At 40.8% G+C, this 18,436-nt stretch overlaps 1 protein-coding gene across 6 annotated transcripts in view; it reads left to right on the forward strand.

Annotated features, from left to right (window-relative positions):
• Nucleotides 1–18,436, forward strand: part of MFSD6 (major facilitator superfamily domain containing 6) — a 43,594-nt gene that overhangs the window by 21,817 nt on the left and 3,341 nt on the right. For 5 of the 6 annotated variants that reach the window (XM_083842892.1, XM_083842896.1, XM_083842891.1 and 2 more), the window contains 5 exons: nucleotides 3,171–4,769; nucleotides 10,003–10,100; nucleotides 14,414–14,575; nucleotides 15,156–15,254; nucleotides 17,013–17,293. In XM_083842892.1, coding sequence (XP_083699018.1) covers nucleotides 3,223–4,769; nucleotides 10,003–10,100; nucleotides 14,414–14,575; nucleotides 15,156–15,254; nucleotides 17,013–17,293 — 2,187 coding nt within the window. In that variant the 5' untranslated portion in view covers nucleotides 3,171–3,222. Of the gene's footprint in view, nucleotides 1–895; nucleotides 959–3,170; nucleotides 4,770–10,002; nucleotides 10,101–14,413; nucleotides 14,576–15,155; nucleotides 15,255–17,012; nucleotides 17,294–18,436 lie in introns of those variants that run through there. The other variant, XM_083842895.1, reaches the window with a different exon arrangement.

Consider the following 18,436-nt stretch of genomic DNA (forward strand, 5'->3'; position numbering starts at 1 on the left):
ATCGGTGGCACTTTCTCAGGTTCTGGCGGATGTTTCACCCCATTTGCCTCCTACAGCTCTACTGGGTGTTCACACCGCTTGCCTGAGTTTAGGGAAGAAGGTTTCAAAACCATTCTCCCAGTTTTCCAGAGTCTTTGCTGGGTGCACATGCAGTCGGCCTGGCTGGCCCAGTGGCGTTCAGCACGCCTGGGCCCGAGCTCCATGCTCCATCGCGCCTTGAACGAGTTAAAGTTTATGTTCCTGCCTAAATCATTCTGTTTATCTTCCCAGCCTGTCTTCCTCGCTCCTGCTCTCTGTTGTTTTAAACTTGCTGGTAGCGCTGTCTTCTGTCCTCCTACTGTCTCGTGGATCAGAAAAGGGTTTTGCAAAGAGAAGATGCAGTATTTGAAGGCTGGTTAAAATAGCTGGTAGTTATTTGTCTATTCCTACTTAAAAGTACATTGTTTTGCCATCTGGTTGATTTTGCTGCTCATTCAGTCCCTGACTGGCTTGTTTTTTGTGTTTTTTTTTTTTTTTGGTCAGAAGAAGGAACGCCACATAGATTAATAAGTTTTCTGTAGATTTTCAGTGACAATACCACTTTGTTGGCTTTCTCATCTCCAGTTGCTTATTTTTAGTATTTAAAAAATCGCTAAATAAAATCACTTTCAAAAAACTGTCTTCCAAACAAACTAGTGATCAAAACATTAAAGAATGCCATATGGCTCCTACCAGTCTTGGTGCTGTTATATTTCTGAAGAGTATATTCTGTGTTATTAATAATATTCAATGAAACACTCTCAGGGTGGGAAAATATTTACTGAAATTATTATGAAATATACTTTTCCTAGCATTCTTACTCAAGATGTTGTAGTCAGAGTACTAGAAGTGTTGGATTAATCCTTGCTCATGACAGGTTAGAAGAAGACTGGTGCTGTGGCAAATGGAAGTCCCAGGGAAGGGAAGAAGGGGACACAAGGTGAGCAGTGGCACCATTTTTAATACAGCTACTATTCATGCAACTTCAAAAACTGATGTCCCATTCCAACACAGAAGGGAAGCTGAATTAAAAACAGATGGAATACAAATTGCTTTAAAAGTTTCTGCTGTAATTTGTATGAAATCAGATGGTTCTGAGCTCATTCGTTAGGATACGGAGTATGGCTGTTGTGTTTAGATTAGGATAATTGCAATGCGTGCTTGCAAAGAGCTGTCTTGATATCCAAGTGGTTAAAATGTGAGTTTGATCTCGTTGTGTCGTGGGGGTGAGGAAATTTATTGTGCAGAATTAAATGCTGTAAAGGTCTGGTACAGCTAGTAAGCAAGTTCCTGTAAGCAGGTGAGAGTGTGATGGTTTTGTGAGGACATAGGAACAGCACCCGATCCTCTGCTTCATCCCCTTGATCTGCACCTCTTCCGGAGTCTTGGTTGTCCAAGCAAGGCAAGACTTACAGAAAATAAGTGTGGATGATGACAGATCTAATTTATTCCTTAGAAGGACTTGTTTTGTGGATATTGAAGCCAAAATTGAGCAAGCATATGAGCAGAAAGCCCGCAATCCTTCCAACTGCCAGGTGGAAGTGGCTGGCTGCACTGAGAATTACAGGAACTAACGAAATAGCTGCTGGCTTTTGGTGGCTTTTGATGGTAGCAGGTAAGAGCAAGAAAATGCATTTTCACATTTGACTGTTCAAACAACTTAATTAAGACTTTATCCAATCTTTTGACACTTGAAATATTTTGTTTTTTTAATCCAATTGTCTCTGAAGTCTTTTCAGAGCAACTGGAAGAAAAAAAGCAGTCTGTGTATGTGCTGGCATTGTTTTGATTAACTTCTGACCTTGAATACATGAATGGTCACAGCTCCAAGTTTTTTATGCAACCTTGCCAGCCTAAGTAAAACCAGAGATCCTTGTAGGTAGTATCCTATAGAAATGTCATTTAAAAGCGAAAAACAGAAACCTCAGGAGAGTTTGGGATCTTAATGGTGGTATTTTTAGAGCTGTGTAACGCTGAACTAAGGTTTAGATTATTTTAATGGGCTGTTGCTTTTACGACTATCCATGGCTTATTCCGTCGCCTGTTATGTGTACCTTGGATCAGCACAAATCAATTCGTTTAATATACCTATGAATGTTTAAATCTCTCTTCTGCTACTAGCCTTGCATCGATTTGCAAATATGTTGTCGGTATTTAAGTACATTCTGAGCTATCATTAAATAATTAAAGAAGCTGGATATATCAGTGAATGACTGATTTTCAGTAGATGATACTGTGCTTTCAGTAGAGTTCTCAAAGGCTGCAGTTTCAGTGGAGCTCTTCTAGTGGAAACAAAATGCAGAGTTGCAAAAAATATTTCAGATTCCATGAGAAATATATTCCCTATCTAAACTTCAGCACTCCCAGAGAAGTTTCAGGTGAATAAAATGCTATTTTCACATACTGGTCCTTGAAAAGATTCTGTATATGAACACTGAACCAAAACAGAAAAGGGAGGACAAAACCAAAATATATTAAATGTTCAACATTTCATAACGCATATGAGCTAATCTTCCTAGGTTAACTTTACAGCAATAGTAGTTGCCTAATACAGTGATTTTGAGAGGTAGTCTGTTGGCATAACTTTGTTTTATTCCTTAAGAGGAAAGCTTCCGTTAGCTAACCCAGCTTATTAGAGTGGCCTGTTGTTTTTAAATGTGAAAACTATTCTGTTCAACCAGTGTTTAAGTAGCGGTGAGTTTATTTTTAAGTGTTGCTTGTCAGTTCTGCAATTTATTTTTTTTTTCTGCAAAGGATAAACGTAGTCGGCTGCAGTACAATTTATGCTCCAGTTGACCTTGCTTCAATTTCAGAGTTTTATTTGAACCAGTCATTGTAGGGTCTGTACTTAGTTTCTGTCTCTGTGTTTCTTTGCCCCAGGTCTTTGATGCCTTTAAGGTTGTTATCCAAATTTTGAGGGTCCCTTATCTTAACCTTGTATTAGGATTAATTCTCACCATCCTAATTCCCACCTCTCTTCCCATTCAGCCTGAAAACTTGAGCCTCCCACAAATTACTGCTGTGGCAACAACTGCATCTGTTGCTTAAGAATACCACTTACAGAAAAGAAGCTCTGTTTGTCCTTGATGACTAGCATAGCAGACCTGTTCCTGTGTGGTACCTTAACCATGTGATGTTTTATTTGTTTGCAGGGTAGCCCTAGTTCCTGAGAGTGCACCAAATATTGGATGCTTGTGGTAAGCCATGGCAGCTGATGATAAGGTTGCCATTTTAACCGACGATGAAGAAGAACAGAAAAGAAAGTATGTGCTTGCTGATCCTTTCAACGGCATTTCCAAGGATCAAGACTTGCAGCCCCAGAATGAATCCCCTTCGACAGAGACGACCACTGTCCCAGACGAAGAGCTGGACTGGTTAGAAAAGCACTGCGTCAAAATAAACAATGATCTTCTGATCTCGAAGGTCTTTTATTTTTTCTTCTATTCTGCATATGGCTCTCTCTACCCCTTGCTGCCTGTGTATTACAAGCAGCTGGGTATGTCACCCAGTCAGAGTGGACTTCTGGTGGGCATCAGGTACTTTATTGAGTTTTGCAGTGCTCCCTTCTGGGGAGTGGTAGCAGATCGCTTCAAGAAAGGGAAGATCGTCCTTCTCTTCTCGCTTTTATGCTGGGTTTTATTTAACCTGGGGATTGGATTTGTTAGACCAGCCACCTTAAGATGTGTACCAAAGGGCCTTCCCCCAGCACATCCCACCAATGCAAGCAGCCTTTTAACAACCATTTCGCAAAACGCCTCAATGTCATCTCTGCTAACGACCACGAGTACTGCATCCCCCAAAGTTCGTGGGAAGAGAGACCTGCTGACTTCCAGTCCCGTCACTCTGGGAGCGACAGGGACTGCTACTTCTGAAATAACATTCCTGTTACCTACACAGAGCAATGACATGGAGTTTGCCTTGGAAAACAGTACTCATCCTATTTTGAAAAACACCACTGCTAGTCCAGTCTCACCAGGGAACATGACTCCAAGTACCACCCCAGCTGCCATCACTGCAAAGCCGATGCCTTCTGACCAAGCCGTGCTCGTTTATGATCAACAAGAAGTAGAAGCCATCTTCCTACTCATTCTGCTGGTTGTCATAATAGGAGAATTTTTCAGTGCTTCCTCTGTTACAATTGTGGACACTGTAACTCTGCAATACCTCGGCAAGCACAGGGACCGGTACGGACTGCAGCGTATGTGGGGGTCTCTGGGCTGGGGGCTGGCCATGCTCTCCGTGGGAATCGGCATCGACTATACCCATACGGAAGTTGTCATTGAAGGTCAAGGATGTAAAGCTCCTGAATACAAGAACTACAGGATAGTTTTCATCGTTTTTGGTGTTCTGATGACAATGGCGTTAATTGTGGCCACCCAATTTCGATTTCATTATACGCACTTCAAGCAAGATGAAAACAAGAGGAAGGAGGTGGAAATATCACAGGTGGACAGGAACGCCTCCAATGAATCCTCCGACAACACTCCTACAACCAGTATGAGCCAGTCGCAGTCGTTCAGTTTTTGGGACCTCATAAAACTGCTTTGTAGTATCCAGTATGGCTCAGTGCTCTTCGTGGCATGGTTCATGGGCTTTGGATATGGCTTTGTGTTCACCTTCCTCTACTGGCACTTGGAAGACCTGAATGGCACCACCACTCTCTTTGGAGTTTGCTCTGTGCTCAGTCATGTGTCTGAGCTGACTGCCTACTTCTTCAGCCACAAGCTGATAGAATTGGTTGGTCATATCAGGTAAGGAGATCTTAGCACTCATTAAAGAGCTACCAAAAAAAAAATTGAATTATGGGCCTGGCCTTGTGATACGAAGTGAAATTTGAGTGAAATCTTTTATTTTGAAGTTCCAAGTCCTGCTCAGCTATGAAGGTGCCTAATGGAGTTTTTTATTATTATTTTAAGAGCTGAAGATGTTCTGCAATGTTTCGTTAGCATTTCAGTTAGTACACACGTTATGCGTGGCACCATAACCCTTTGCAGACATTTCCAGAAGACATCCTAGTTCAGCGATTCAGAGCTCTGTTAGAGATCTTGACAAATCGCCTCCTACTCAAAGATCGTCTGTTTTGAAATACAATTTCCATTAATTTTACTTTTTTTTTTTCCTGTGAGTAGCAGCATTCTGGAAACCTCTTGCTTAGCCCACTTCTCCTTGCAGGGCAGTCTTTGCCTCCACAGTAGCCTGCAAGGGTGTCACTTGCATGCTGAGAGGGAAGAAGGCTGAGATGAAGCAGCGAGGTGAGCACCTCCTGTGCACATGCCCCCATCATCAGGCTCGGGGTGTTGGCAGAATGAGGTTGCAGCTTGGTAGTGTTGCTTACAAGTTCAGTTCCTTGCTCTCTTCCTGTAGTTGCAACTGTGTGTGTTAGCTACTGAAATTAGAGCTTCTCACATGCTTTTTGCCTTGTTTAAGTGAAAATGATTACTTCCAGCATATTTGTGAATGTTGTTTTCCTCTAAATTGAAAAATAACTTAATTTCTGCATGTTATAAGTTCCTTCAGTCTTTAAAATAAAGATTAGGGAAGAAAGGTAGGGGTGGATCTCAGCTAATGAAGTTGTAATGTTTTTGGTGGTGGTGGTTTTTGTTTTGTTTTGTATTTACTCAGCTACTCAGTGCAAGTAAGCACAGAGCTCTCAGTGGTATGTCTTTTCCAAAAGGCCCATTTATAATCACATAGTCATCAAGATGTCTTTTATTAAGCTGTCTAATTGTGCTGTTTTTGTGCATTCTGTTCTGTGTTTTTGCTGTTTGGTTTTTTGTTTTGCTCTTACTGGGATGATTTTTTTTTTGATTCATTTGACTTCTACTAAAAATGTTTGAGATACTTAGCACAGTAATTTGAGAGTTTACGTAAGAGATTTCTTTTTCCTTCCTTTAAACTGAGGAGTCTCTCTTTACTTTGAGTCAGTCATTTAATGTCTGAATTTAACAATTAGTTTGAGGAAAATGTGACACTTTGCATGCAAAGACTGGAGGAAGGATATGATGATGGAGGAGTGGTGAGAACAGATCAGAATCTTGATAGCTAAAGATAGCTTGGGTATGCTCTTTCCATTTATATTGTTATAGGGCAAAATTCAGGCTTAGACTTCAACTAGAGAAAGAAGAAAACCCAAAAGAATGATAGGCTTGTGAATAAGATGGCATAAAAGGTATGGGGGGGATAACAGAGACATTAGCCTGTAAAAGAGAAAGATGATGTACAGGATTAACTCTTCTTTTGTCTTTTGCACTGGTAAGCCTATCAAACCAAGACTGGTAAGTTGTTAAAATACTAGTTTGTGTTTGCAATGGAACAACATTCCTTGTAACTACACCTGGGAAGTGCAGATTACTCATATTTTAATGTTATCTAACGCTTACTCATATTTAGTCATCGCAGTTTGAGAAGTCTCAAGTTCTCCTTCTAACTCCTAAGTTCTCCTTGTATTTTTGAACTTCACTATATAAAGCTTTTATATATATATATATATTTATATATAAGAAGGTGTTGATAGGAGTTTGTAATTCATGTTCTTTTGATAGTTCTGTATATGTCTGTTGCCTTATAGTGCAGGTATTCTTTCTCCCGTTAATAAGAAAAATATCCTCTAACTAGATACCCTTCTTGGAACCATCTTAGCCAGAAGCTCTTGGGATGTGTTTTTTCTGCCTCCCTGTTGCCACCTCTCACAGCTCAAAATTCCTTGTTTAGCATTTTGGCATACAAAGAGTTAGCCGTTCGTGGGAATTCAGGTGTAAGTTCTTGTCTGAGATAAGAAAGATAAAGTCATGCTTAATCCACAGCTAGCTGTGAATTATTTCGGGGTTTTTTGGTTATAGGGGAGGTGGCTTGACTTCTCTTTTTGGTGAGGTGACTTCACTGATAAGGTTGTCTCACCTTCCATTGACTTATGTCAGTAAATTAAAAAAATACGTGGATACATATGCACTCTTTCTCTTGGGTGGTTAGACTGCTGGCTGTAGGCAAACTTCCTGCAGTATTTCCTTGAACAATGTTATTCCTGTCCTAATTCTTTGAAGACAGGTATGAGTAGCAGAGTTGCTTATGCACTTTCACAGCAGCGGGAAAAAATACTGTCGGTTGTCCTTTGTCGAACTACAAGAAAATGGACTTTACACTCATGTCACATACGAGCTCGGTTTTCATTTTCTAGTTTTACAAAGCTTTCAGTTTCAACCACTGTATGCCTTAGCACATAAGCTCCTCCCCACATCTTGAAACCTGTTCTGTGTTCACAGGCTGCTTGAACTAATACCAAAATCCTTGTCCAGCTGTTCTAAGCGTGACCATGTGAATGTGTGCTGATTATAATGCTTTATTTCTGTCTTTGCTAGCTTTCCTGTGCGTATCGCAGGAATATGTGACACGTGCTGCTCGTGTTTCTGATGGTGCATGTAAGCAGGTGACTGGAGGAGCCCGGAGCAATGACAGCAAGCAGTTTGGCTGGAGGGCTGTGTTGTCCTGTGGGTTTGGGAGGGGAGTGCTAAGGGGCTTTTGTTTTGCCTCTAGCCACCTTCTGAGAACGAGAGAGGAGATTTTCATTTAGATGTAAACTAAAAAGTTATAAGAAATGTCATCAGCAGCTGTGTGAAAGCCACAATTCCCTGAGAGGGTGTTATGATGGAAAAGCATACAGAACTGCCTGTCAGATATTCAGGCACCATTGCTGAGTGACGCCCTGTGTAGAAGCACTTCGAGCTGCCACTGAGTTTAGGAAGAGGATGTTAATCTCTGAAAGTAACATCCTACTCAAGGTTAAGCTTGAGTGTGTTTGTCTGACCATAATTCCAGCGTGCGAGTCTTGATGGGAAGCAGAGCCTGGTAGTCGTGGCTGTAAACAGCTTAGTCTTGACATAAATATAGATCCAGTGCTTTAAGTGTTTAACCTGTAAATTGAATACGGTGTCTCTGTGGATACTGCAAATAGGTTTCGTAAGAACCGTCTGTTTACATTATCCATTTAGGTCTCATAAAAAGCCTAAGTGGTTATTGCAAACAATTTTTGAAACGATTCTGTAAATACACAAAAGTTCTGATGTGACGTGCCCTTCCCAAAGCATAATGACAGAAATCTTCACACAAGTAACTGTAATTTACCTAAAACCCCATCCATATTCTAATAAACTAAAAGGCAGAAGCTAACTAAATTGCCCTTATTAAGTCAGGGTTCGGGTGTAACTCTGTGGAGGAAGGCAGGTAGCTGAGCGTGCTGGTGGCGATGGTGCCAGCATGGCGCCGGCGGCTTCCTCACACCTGCGGCCTGGTCATCACAGGGAATGGCTGAGACAGGAAAGAAGCTCTTGCTGGACGGGCAGAGTTGTTGATGGACAAAACAGAAATTAACCTGAGGGGAAACAGCCCTAAACAAAGGGCTGGGGGCATCTGTGGTGCTGATAGGGAAGTACAAGTATGTGAGGTGGATGGTTCCTTCATGTCCCCAAGAGTCTGCGATACCCTGGGTCTTACCTAGTGACATAGGAGCCCACAAACCTCTTCGGTTTGCTTACCTTTTGTAGTATGTGTCCTATCACAGTTCACAGGTGTGATTATACCTCAGAATTACATGAAGCTGTGGCTGTAAAAGACACCAAGTTATTTGTTTGGCACAGATGTTATTAGTTAAAGGGAGAGGTGAAACTTGTGGTGCATGGTGCGCAGATGAGTTTGAGTAATTTTTTGGGGGAAAAAAACCCTGCAAACTCACCCAGCTTACTGAAAGTAATGTGTATTGTTATCTGTAAATCCATATTGTTGCGAAAGGCCTGCCTTTATAATTTTTAATCTTTTTTGATATCGCTGACACACTGAAAATTACGGTATGGGTATTTTAGCTGTCAACATATATATTTAGAGATCTCAAATGTTGACAAGATGCTGCAGTTCTATGATTGCATCTCACTCCAGATTTGTCAGTGGCTATGTACCAGTGAATTAAACCTTGCTGTGCTTTTGTGGAATAGCTAACCAAAGATCAGCACAAAGAGTAACACGTTCTTTCTCAGTATCAGTGCTTGCACATTAATTACCAGTTGCATTTAAATCACTCGTGCCAAACCAGGAGTCAACCAAGAAGCATGTTTAGGGATTAAGTAATCCTTACTTCTGAAGAACCTTTAAAGGTTGCAACAGCATCTTTTCTCAAGCTAAATCATGTTTCGAATTAAGTCAGTCATTCCTAAAATCCCTCTCAAAGTGAGAGAAAGATAGCTGGATGAATATCCAACCTGAAGGTAAACAAAGCTAAATCTGAAAACTGGAAATTAAAAGTCATCGGGTTAAACGTGCAATGGGAAATCCACTGTGAAAAATAGTCTATGTGCTTCATTGTTTAAAAGCTGTAATAAGAGCTTTTTTCCCTCATTCTGAGATGCAGCATCTGCTGCTTTTCAACAGGATGGTTAAGTTTTATCCTGAGGCATGTTGTTACAAACCATATTGCTTCTGTGGGATGTGTTTTTAGAGTAGTTCTGAGCAGTTTGAAGATACTGGGACTATAAACTTAGATTAATGGGGGTGAAATTAATTCCTCTAATCCAAACCTGCACCAGGTTTACTATTAAAATGGAATAATCTCTGAATGATTAGAAAAGAAGATTGTTTGGAAGGGATATTGAATGTGCTTAGAAATGCTCTGTGGAATACAGTTCTGTGCAGAGTATGGCTTGAAGCTACCAAAGTTGATTAAAAGCTCTGCATCTCTGCTGACCCTTTTGATTTTTTTTTCCGCTAGGATTTTGAAGAGAGTCTTAACTTTAGCCTTCCTCTGAATGTGTTTGGAGTGGGCAAGAGGGGCGTTTGTGTTCAGGTGTAGACTCAAAGGAGGTATTTTCTGTTGAGCAAATGCTTCGGACAAGCAAACTCTGTACACGTGTAATTGATTTCTGAAGCAGTAAGGTGTGTCGTAACATACAAAAAAAGGCAAGTGCAAACTATTATGACTTCCTTTTTCCTTAATTCTTCTAGAGTGCTGTATATTGGTCTTGCCTGCAATACAGCTCGCTACATTTACATCTCATATCTGGAAAACGCCTGGACCGTCCTCCCAATGGAAGTACTTCAAGGTAAGACAGTGCATTAATGGCTTTCCAGTATAAGATCATGTGCTTATATTACTTTGTTTTCAGCTGAACTGTGATTAAGTAAAAATCTGGTATTTCCTTTCCTTTTTCTTTTGACTACAAATATCCCAGAAGACCCAAGTTTATAAAACTTTACTGTTTATCTTGGAAAATATTTGACGTCAAAAGGGTGGGTTTGCATTTGTGCACAGTTCGCTGTTGATTCAAGCAGAACTGTGCGAGGCAACACACCCTTTAGCTAAACAAAGAGACAGAGCGTGAGCTGGGTACACACCTACCACAGATCCTGTTTGGTGGATAAATATGAACTTCATTACATGCAAAAGGTCACCATACTTGAAAGGATGCCGTGGAAAAAAAATGAAAAAGAAAAAGAATGTAGTCTGGGTCATTCTGTCTCTGGTAAAATATTGTGCACTTGTTTTTCAGGGTATCATTTGATCAATGCCTTAGACTATTGAATTTTCTTTTTTTTAATGGCTGGAGAGGAATTTATTTCAGTAGCTTTGTCAGTGTTAATGGAACTTCTTTAAGATAATTGCCTTTTAACTAACTTAATTAGAACCACAGAGGTCTGGTCTTTGAAAAGTAAGTTGAGCCCTGTTTCCCAAGTCACGTTGTCAAAGAAGTTTGTAAGACCTTCATTGCAATATTAATGTATAAATTGCTCTAACTTGCATTTTTTTCCTGCCTTTGTGATGGGTGTCACTGCTCAAAACCAGGAAGAATGTAAACTATTTTACTTCTTGTTCCTTCAGTATCTGAAGAATACTGAATTATTTGGGTTTGCAGGCTTGCAAGAGAATAGCTAATTTAAATGCAGAGAATGTTTTCCCTGACTTTAAAAATAACTTAACCATGAAAGTGCCGTTGGTGAACACTGTGTAGATCCCTGCATATACACAGAAATAAATGTTTGTGTCCTGACTCCTTCCCTGCCTGTCAACAAAAACAATTTATTGTATTAATCTGCCATAAAAGTGAGCTTCTGGATTTTCATACAAAAATCCTCCAAATCACAAGTACTGAATTGATACATCACCTTTTATACCAAGTGTTAAAATGTGGTAATGTGACAAAGAATCTCTAGCCGCTGTTGAATTATGTACGCTTGGGTTAATCTTGCTTTTTGGAGAAAAATGAGTTTTGCAGCTACTTAGAGCCAGAAAATGAGAAAGTTAAAAATAGCGCGCACAGACACAAAAACAACAAAACTAAACGTGGTGTTGGTGTCCATGAAGTCTGTAGGCACTGTGTGTGTACCTAATTACTGCCACTACACGACTACATCTGTTGCCTTCCAGTAATCTCATTCAGTCTTGGTCAATTGTAGAACAAATTAATCTTTTTAAAGTACCATTGGCTTTTTTTTCCCCACCCATTATTATTCTCTTCCCCTCCCCGCTCTTACTGGTTTTGCTCTGTTCCCAATTCATTATTTCTTCTTCAGTAATTACTAAAACCTATGTCTTGAGACTCTTCTTTGCTTCCTACGCATCCATGGAATGTGTCAGGAGGGGTAAGAAGTGGCACCTTAATGAAGTTTGGTGAGGTGGGAGCTCTTATTTTCATTATGGGAGTTTGCTGACAGAGGGAGGTAAGAGTGGTAGCTGCTTTTTGTTATGTAAGGGCTAGAAGTCTTTGGAAACAAGAAAAAATTACATTGTACAGAGCAGGTGGGCACCACGTGGGCCACGTAACTGCATCAAGCTGATAAGTCTTTTAAATCCCGTGTGAAGCCCTAGCTGTAATCAAGCACAGCTCTGCTTCCAGGAAGCTGTCAGAGTCTGTGTAAACTCCAGTGCTGTCAGCTGAAGGGCCTTTAAGGTCAATGGCAGTTACAGCTGACTCTTGTAAAGAATTTATTTTTCTTCTTAAAATGCTTCTGAAATACAAGGAGAATTATCCCCATGTGCTGTGCTGAAGGGCATGGAGAGATTGCTGGAAGATGACTCTGTAGACTGCATCTATTGATCGCAGTAGGAGCTATGCAACGTTTTGGTTACTGTCAGTGTAACTGGGTGGTGAGGGCTTCTGAGGTGTCCTGTACTCTCACAGGAGTAAGTGAGGAGATAAAAGCTCACTTCTTAATTCACGATTTCAGATCTGTAGGATTTATTTGCACATGCAATGTATGTAGATACAGGCTTAGGCTGAATCTTTAACTGGTAATTTTTAAGGCATTCTGGCAGGTAAATACTTACTGCATATACAGGTCATCTGTCAGGCTGAATTTGCAAGCAATCTCATTAATTTTGCAATTAACAGTTTAAGTTTTAATGTACTAGTTAGCTGCGAATTATTATTCACATTGTTCCGAAGCAGTGGTTCAAATTCTCTGGTGACAGCTATGCGTAGCTAACCAAGCTGCATAACAGGAATTTTCTAATGTACAAAACTACATGAATAAGCTGAAAATTAGCTATTTTCACATGGCAGTTGTCCAACAAACTCCAAAGCAAGTGCTGTTCTGAGAACTGACTTCTGCTGATGCTCCAGCCAACACAGATATGTCTAGAGAGCAGAGGTTGGATCCTTAACTGCACGATTAGGATAGATCTCTTGAAATAAATTTGGCTCCCAAAATTTTGAGCTCTGGTTTCATATGGAAAGTAGCACTAAGATTGCTAAATATCATTATTCTGAGCATAACATAGGGTTGTTACATTTATTGTTGCTGTAATCCAGATGGCCAAATGGTGGTTAGTCGTTTCAGCAAGTCATCTCAAAATACGTTTATTGTTAACAGCTCCTTTTTGAAAGAACTGTGATTAACAGTAATCCAGACCAGACTTTACACAAGTTGTTGTAAAAACGGTTCCAAATCCACTGATGCATAAATAATTTTCATAAAAAACCTCACATTAGTAATATGCACATAAAAAAAACATGCCTGTACCTTTTGAGGCCAGTAAGATGAGCTGGTTTGAAGGGGTGGATTTATTTTCAGGCGAACTGGGAGCTCCGTGTTCTATCTGGATATCCTAGCAGAGGTGAAAACATAAAGAACACGTTGGCTACATTCAGCCGTTTGTTTCCAAACAAGTACGGCAGTATTGTGTCGCATGGTTCAAATAATGTCTGATGTGTTTGTGATTTGCCTGGCTTTAAAACTTGATAGACTCTTCAGCAGCTGATAAAACTGCATGTTTTAGGTGAGTTGCAAAATGTTTGTTTGTAAAACAAAAGCACATTAGCTACATTAGATTAGCTTTGCACTGTTATTGGGACGTTTCTTCATTGCTATTTTCAATACTTACGTGAGTTTACATTAAGTAAAAATGTGTCGATATTCAGTGAGTTTTAAATTCAGAGTTTTTTCCATGGAAAACCTGAGGTTTAAAGCCTTAAGCTGTAAATGATAAGATAAAATACACTCATCCTAATGTAAGCCTTTCATTTTTCAACAAGATGATGTGCCTATTACCAAAGCCAGCTCCACGATGTATAGAAGTGGTCTTTTTGTGCTCTAAGTAGTTAACTTATTACAAACCCAAACACTGAGAAATGTTTGTTTCTATTTGGAATTAAACTGTACAGCCTCCTGGACATGTAACATACCTGAACAAGTTTCAGATGCTGCTGTTTATCATTTTGCATCCAAGCAAAATCCAAGTTATTCTTTGAGTATGTTACAAACTAATGCATTGTCCTGCTCTGAAGAGCCTTCAGCCTAAGTGCAAAAGGGATTACTGAGTGTCCAAATGTTCCTAAATAAGTCAAGTGCAGAGGACAGAAACATGTTGACTGAATCATCAGTTATGCCAACACATTATTTTTTTTAAACAAGGCAGTAGAGCTTAGGCATTGGTAAGCTGTGATTACTATTTTTAGTACCACTCAAATAAGAATAAATATTCCCACTCAGTCTGAGGGTGGCGAAATAGTTCAGGCGTACTTAACGTGTGACGAGCTACAAGGCTGTTTTGCTTTTCCAACTTCTTCTCAGCCCAGCCTTTTCCTGTCCCTTCCTCCCCGCTCCCCAGAAAGCCACCGAGCAGGTGCCCAGAGAGGAGGGCTCCACCTGCAGCCTGCTCCTGCATGCTGAGGATCATTCCTCTCTCTGCTGAGCTGTTCTTGGGTGGAAAAAACTGTTTATGACCCCAAATCTGCAAGAAAGAGGCTTCCGAAATCCATATTGGGAAGCTGGGTCTGATGAATGTGGCCATGGGACATGGGTTGATCTGTACTCCACGGGCATTGGGGGTAATGGGGTTTTCTTGTCTCCCTTATGGCACGCTCCAGCCAGTGGGCGCGCTGCGGTCCCTGTCCTCATCACCGTGTTCCCTCTGCAGGTGTCACGCATGCGGCCATATGGGCAGCCTGTATTTCGTACCTGAGCGCGGCAGTGCCCCCAGAGCTGCGGACCTCGGCCCAGGGAATCCTGCAAGGCCTCCACCTGGGCCTGGGCAGAGGATGCGGGGCTATGGTTGGAGGGGTATTGGTCAATTATTTCGGTAAGCAAAAACTGCGCCGAGCAATTCTGGTTCGGTTATTGAAGTTCTGGTTTTACTGGCCTAGCAGCTTAAAACTTATTTATGTGTAAGGTATTGTTATGGTGTAGGGATTAATACATGGTGTAAGTCACTGAGTCGGCCAAGTGTTCAGGCTGGCAGGGACCTCAGGAGGCCTGCAGCCCAGAACCCTGCTGACAAAGCAGGAGCAGCACTGAATTCACACCAGGTTGATTTACAACTTTGTCCTCTCAATGTTTCAGATGGATTAAAATTGTTATACCTAGATACTTTTAGTATTGTGTGAGCAAATCTACAACTTGATCCTTAAATTAGAGGAAGGAATGCTTTGTGAGAGACTAGGCTGATGCTTTTCAGCCTCTCAGTGTACAAGTGAAACCTAACTACACCGTTTATAACAAGTCCTTCATGTAGCCTGTTGGGGGAAGAAAATGTAATATGACAAGCTGGCAAAAGTTTGCATGGGGCAATAGATACCCTAAGAGTGTATAATGCTGACTCATCTTGTGTTACTTTACTAGGTAAGTAGATTCTCAGTTGAGAAAAAAAAATCCCGTTCCAGGTCCTGCTGCCACATTCAGAGGAATAGGAATGGCTTGTTTAGTGATTCTTCTTCTCTTTGCACTGATCCAGTGGCTGCTAGTTCCTGATGAAGAAGAAGGTAATTAAATATTCATGTTACTAAAGATACTACAAAATTAGAGAAAAACGTATCTCCAGAAGTCATTTCCTGCTGCTTTAATTTTGTTCGGTGCCTTTATTGAGATTTTGACTGAACGGTTTGTTTTTGAATGAGAAATCTTTTCCTGAGCAGTGATGAAAATTGAGGTGTTGTGCTGCTTCTGCAAAGGAGTGCAGCGCTGAGTTCTTAATTATCAATAAGAGGAAAGCACAACATGTTTTCCTACCTGTATGTCCTCTTAGTTCTGGGAACTCTTAGATTAATCTTAACAGATGTAATGAGTTATTCCACTTACATCAGTCCCTTAAGGCTGCCTTCTGGATGACTGAATAGTCTCGTGCTACAATTCCAAGTCACCTCTGCCAGAGATTATAGAGACAGAGGACAGAAGCTTTTAGGGCTGCCTCAGTTCTCTTCTGGCATCAGAGAACCCACAGATAGAACTCAAACCGCCTTTATTAATATAAAGGCTAACGAGAAACAAAAAACTTGGTGCAAAGTTAAGGATTTAGCATAAATGTAATTCTTATAAAGACAGTAAAACAGTGGCAGAATTCTGAAGTCATGAATTTTTGATCTGCTTTTTACCCAAAAGATTACTTTTCAGTGTGAAATGAAAGTCAGCTTTCTTTAGTCACTTGTGACTTGTCAATGACTTGTCCTTGACCAGTTATCAAGTTGCCTGTACTGAAGTGTTCAAATATTTATTTTGCTAGAATTTTCTTCACCTCTGTTCAAATGATAATTGAAAAAAATGGTAAGGTGGAAAGAAGGACATTCGCTGTTTCAGTTTCCCATCAACCTTTGGTTAATTACGCATGAAGCTACGAAGGAATAGATTGTTCTTGGTGGCCTTATTCTACCTAGTTTGTTTCAGTCTTTGGTTTTCATTTAATACGCACTCTACCCGTCCTGAGAGTGTGCATCTTAATTTTAAGCATGGCAGTAATTAGGTTGCTTTCAACAATACCAGTTGGATGAGTAAAGCGAAGCGTGTTAAGTGTGTGCAGGATTACCCTCTTCATTTCTTCCTCTGCTAGAGGACATCCAGCCATAGCTTAAAATACTGAGTACTATCTAAAAGTCTGTAAACAAAATATGATTATAATTTTGAAAAAGATCTTTTTAATCAGTAAAATGCTTGGACAAAATATTTTCTCAAACTCTACACTATGTGTTACTTACAGACTCATAGACAACATGCAGCTACTAAAATATCCAGCAGTTTCTAACAGTCTGTTTAATTACGTTTTGTATATAAAACTCTAGCTATTCAGGATTGTAAGGCACACAGTGTAGGGTCATTATAGACATTTTATGGGTGGTATTTTAAGAAAGTTGAGAAAATTCTTTCAGGTTATCAGAAGACCTTAGATGTAAAGGTCTGTTGGGACCTTATATCTTTTAAATGTCCACGTAACATTGAAAATACATATTTCTGATAGCTGGCAGGGGACAAACGGGCTGCTTCATACTCCTTAACCCCTCGTGCTTATGCAGCCCCCTCTTGCACCTCACTGCAGCTGCAGAACAGCCTTGCTCGTAAGGGCAGCATCCTCATCACGTCTCCCTAATGAGATTGTGGCATGTCTTGCTCCTGGCAGTCTGCGCCTCCGTTCTGCTTTCAGTGCAGTGATAAGCACGTTAAGATAGCAAGAATCACTTTGGTTCATTGCCTGCCTCACTTTTTTTAAGCTTGTTGGCTTTTGCCGGTGATGACTTTGTTTTAAACTTCAGAAAAGACGATGCTGGCGGAAAGGATCCCAGTGCCTTCCAGTCCTGTTCCCATAGCGACCATTGACCTTGTACAACAGCAATCAGAAGATGTCATGCCTCGGACTGAGCCCAGGCTGCCTCTAAAGAAAACTAAGCACCAAGAAGAACAAGAGGATGTGAACAAGCCTGCCTGGGGCATCAGCTCTTCTCCTTGGGTCACCTTAGCCTATGCTGTCTACCAGATAAAAGAGATGGTTAAACTCTCCAAAACCCATCCAATACCTGAGAATCAGCCTTTGCAGGTAATCTTCTGATGGACAGGAAGTTCTTACATACTGTTGGTTGCTAGCAAACTGTTACAGCTGAGTAAATGTGTTCATACCTGGCAAGTATTCTCTGTCAGCTTGTAGCAAATGTGGAGTTGTGAAACAATAGTTGAAGTACTGTATGAAATAGAGTTGCTGTCTGTGTACTGCAGCAGGAATAACTATTTTTACATGTGTCATCTTCCTGAAGATAGGAGGAGAGGGAGACGTGGAGCAAGACTCTGTTCTACAGGCTCAGATATACCTGAGTTCCCATGAGTATGGGTTTGTTTTCATGTCAGTTGGAATGTGCGGGTTGCGTGTTTGGCAAAATTTACAAGATGATAATTGAACATGAAGATGCAGAGCTACTTAAGACAGTGTAAAATGATTTCTTCTTAGTTTTGGTTCCTTGGGTGATGCTGTCATATGTCCACATTGTAGTGGAAATAGGTATTCCAGACAACTGCCACAATTTTACACCATTTCCCTTCCATCCAGTCTCACCCCAAAATACCTTTTAATAGTCTCATCAAGGGTTGGATGGATTTGGATCTTATGCTTTGGCTGTACCTCCTGGAATGGAGCTGAAGCATGCTGCTTAAGGAAAGTAGGAAAATTGTCAGTGCACGTTTTAGAACAGCATGGGTAAGCTTAAAACCACTGCGTTTACCACTTTGGAAAGAGTGGGTGAGGTTCTCTCTTACACACCCAGTAGGAGTAAACACAGAAATGCTTTTTCCACAACTCCTGTCTTTAGAAATGGACAATTTCGGATGGGACAGTGACTCAGCAGAGCGTGTAGGAATTTCACCGGGTCAGCTCTCTCCTGCCTTTCTTACTTGTCTTTATTATTGCAAATGCATTTACAGGCACGTTTGCTTTAGTTTGGTTGGTTAGGGTGTTTTGAACTTCCCCAAGTCAAGGAGAGAGTTGGGTTTTTCTGTTTGTGACACCAAAGGTATCACTAAATGTCTGACATCCAAGTAATCTGTCCAGACAAGCCGCTGTTTCCCACTGCTAAATGTCCTCAGGGGTCTTGGTTTGTACAAAGTAAAAGTGCAAAAGTGAGAGGAGAGCAGCAGCAGAGAACACATGCAATGGGCATTGCAGGAAAGGAAAGTTTTGCACTTGTGTGGT

This window comes from Anser anser (genome assembly GCF_964211835.1).
Source record: "Anser anser genome assembly, chromosome: 6".
Taxonomy (NCBI): Eukaryota; Metazoa; Chordata; class Aves; order Anseriformes; family Anatidae; genus Anser; species Anser anser.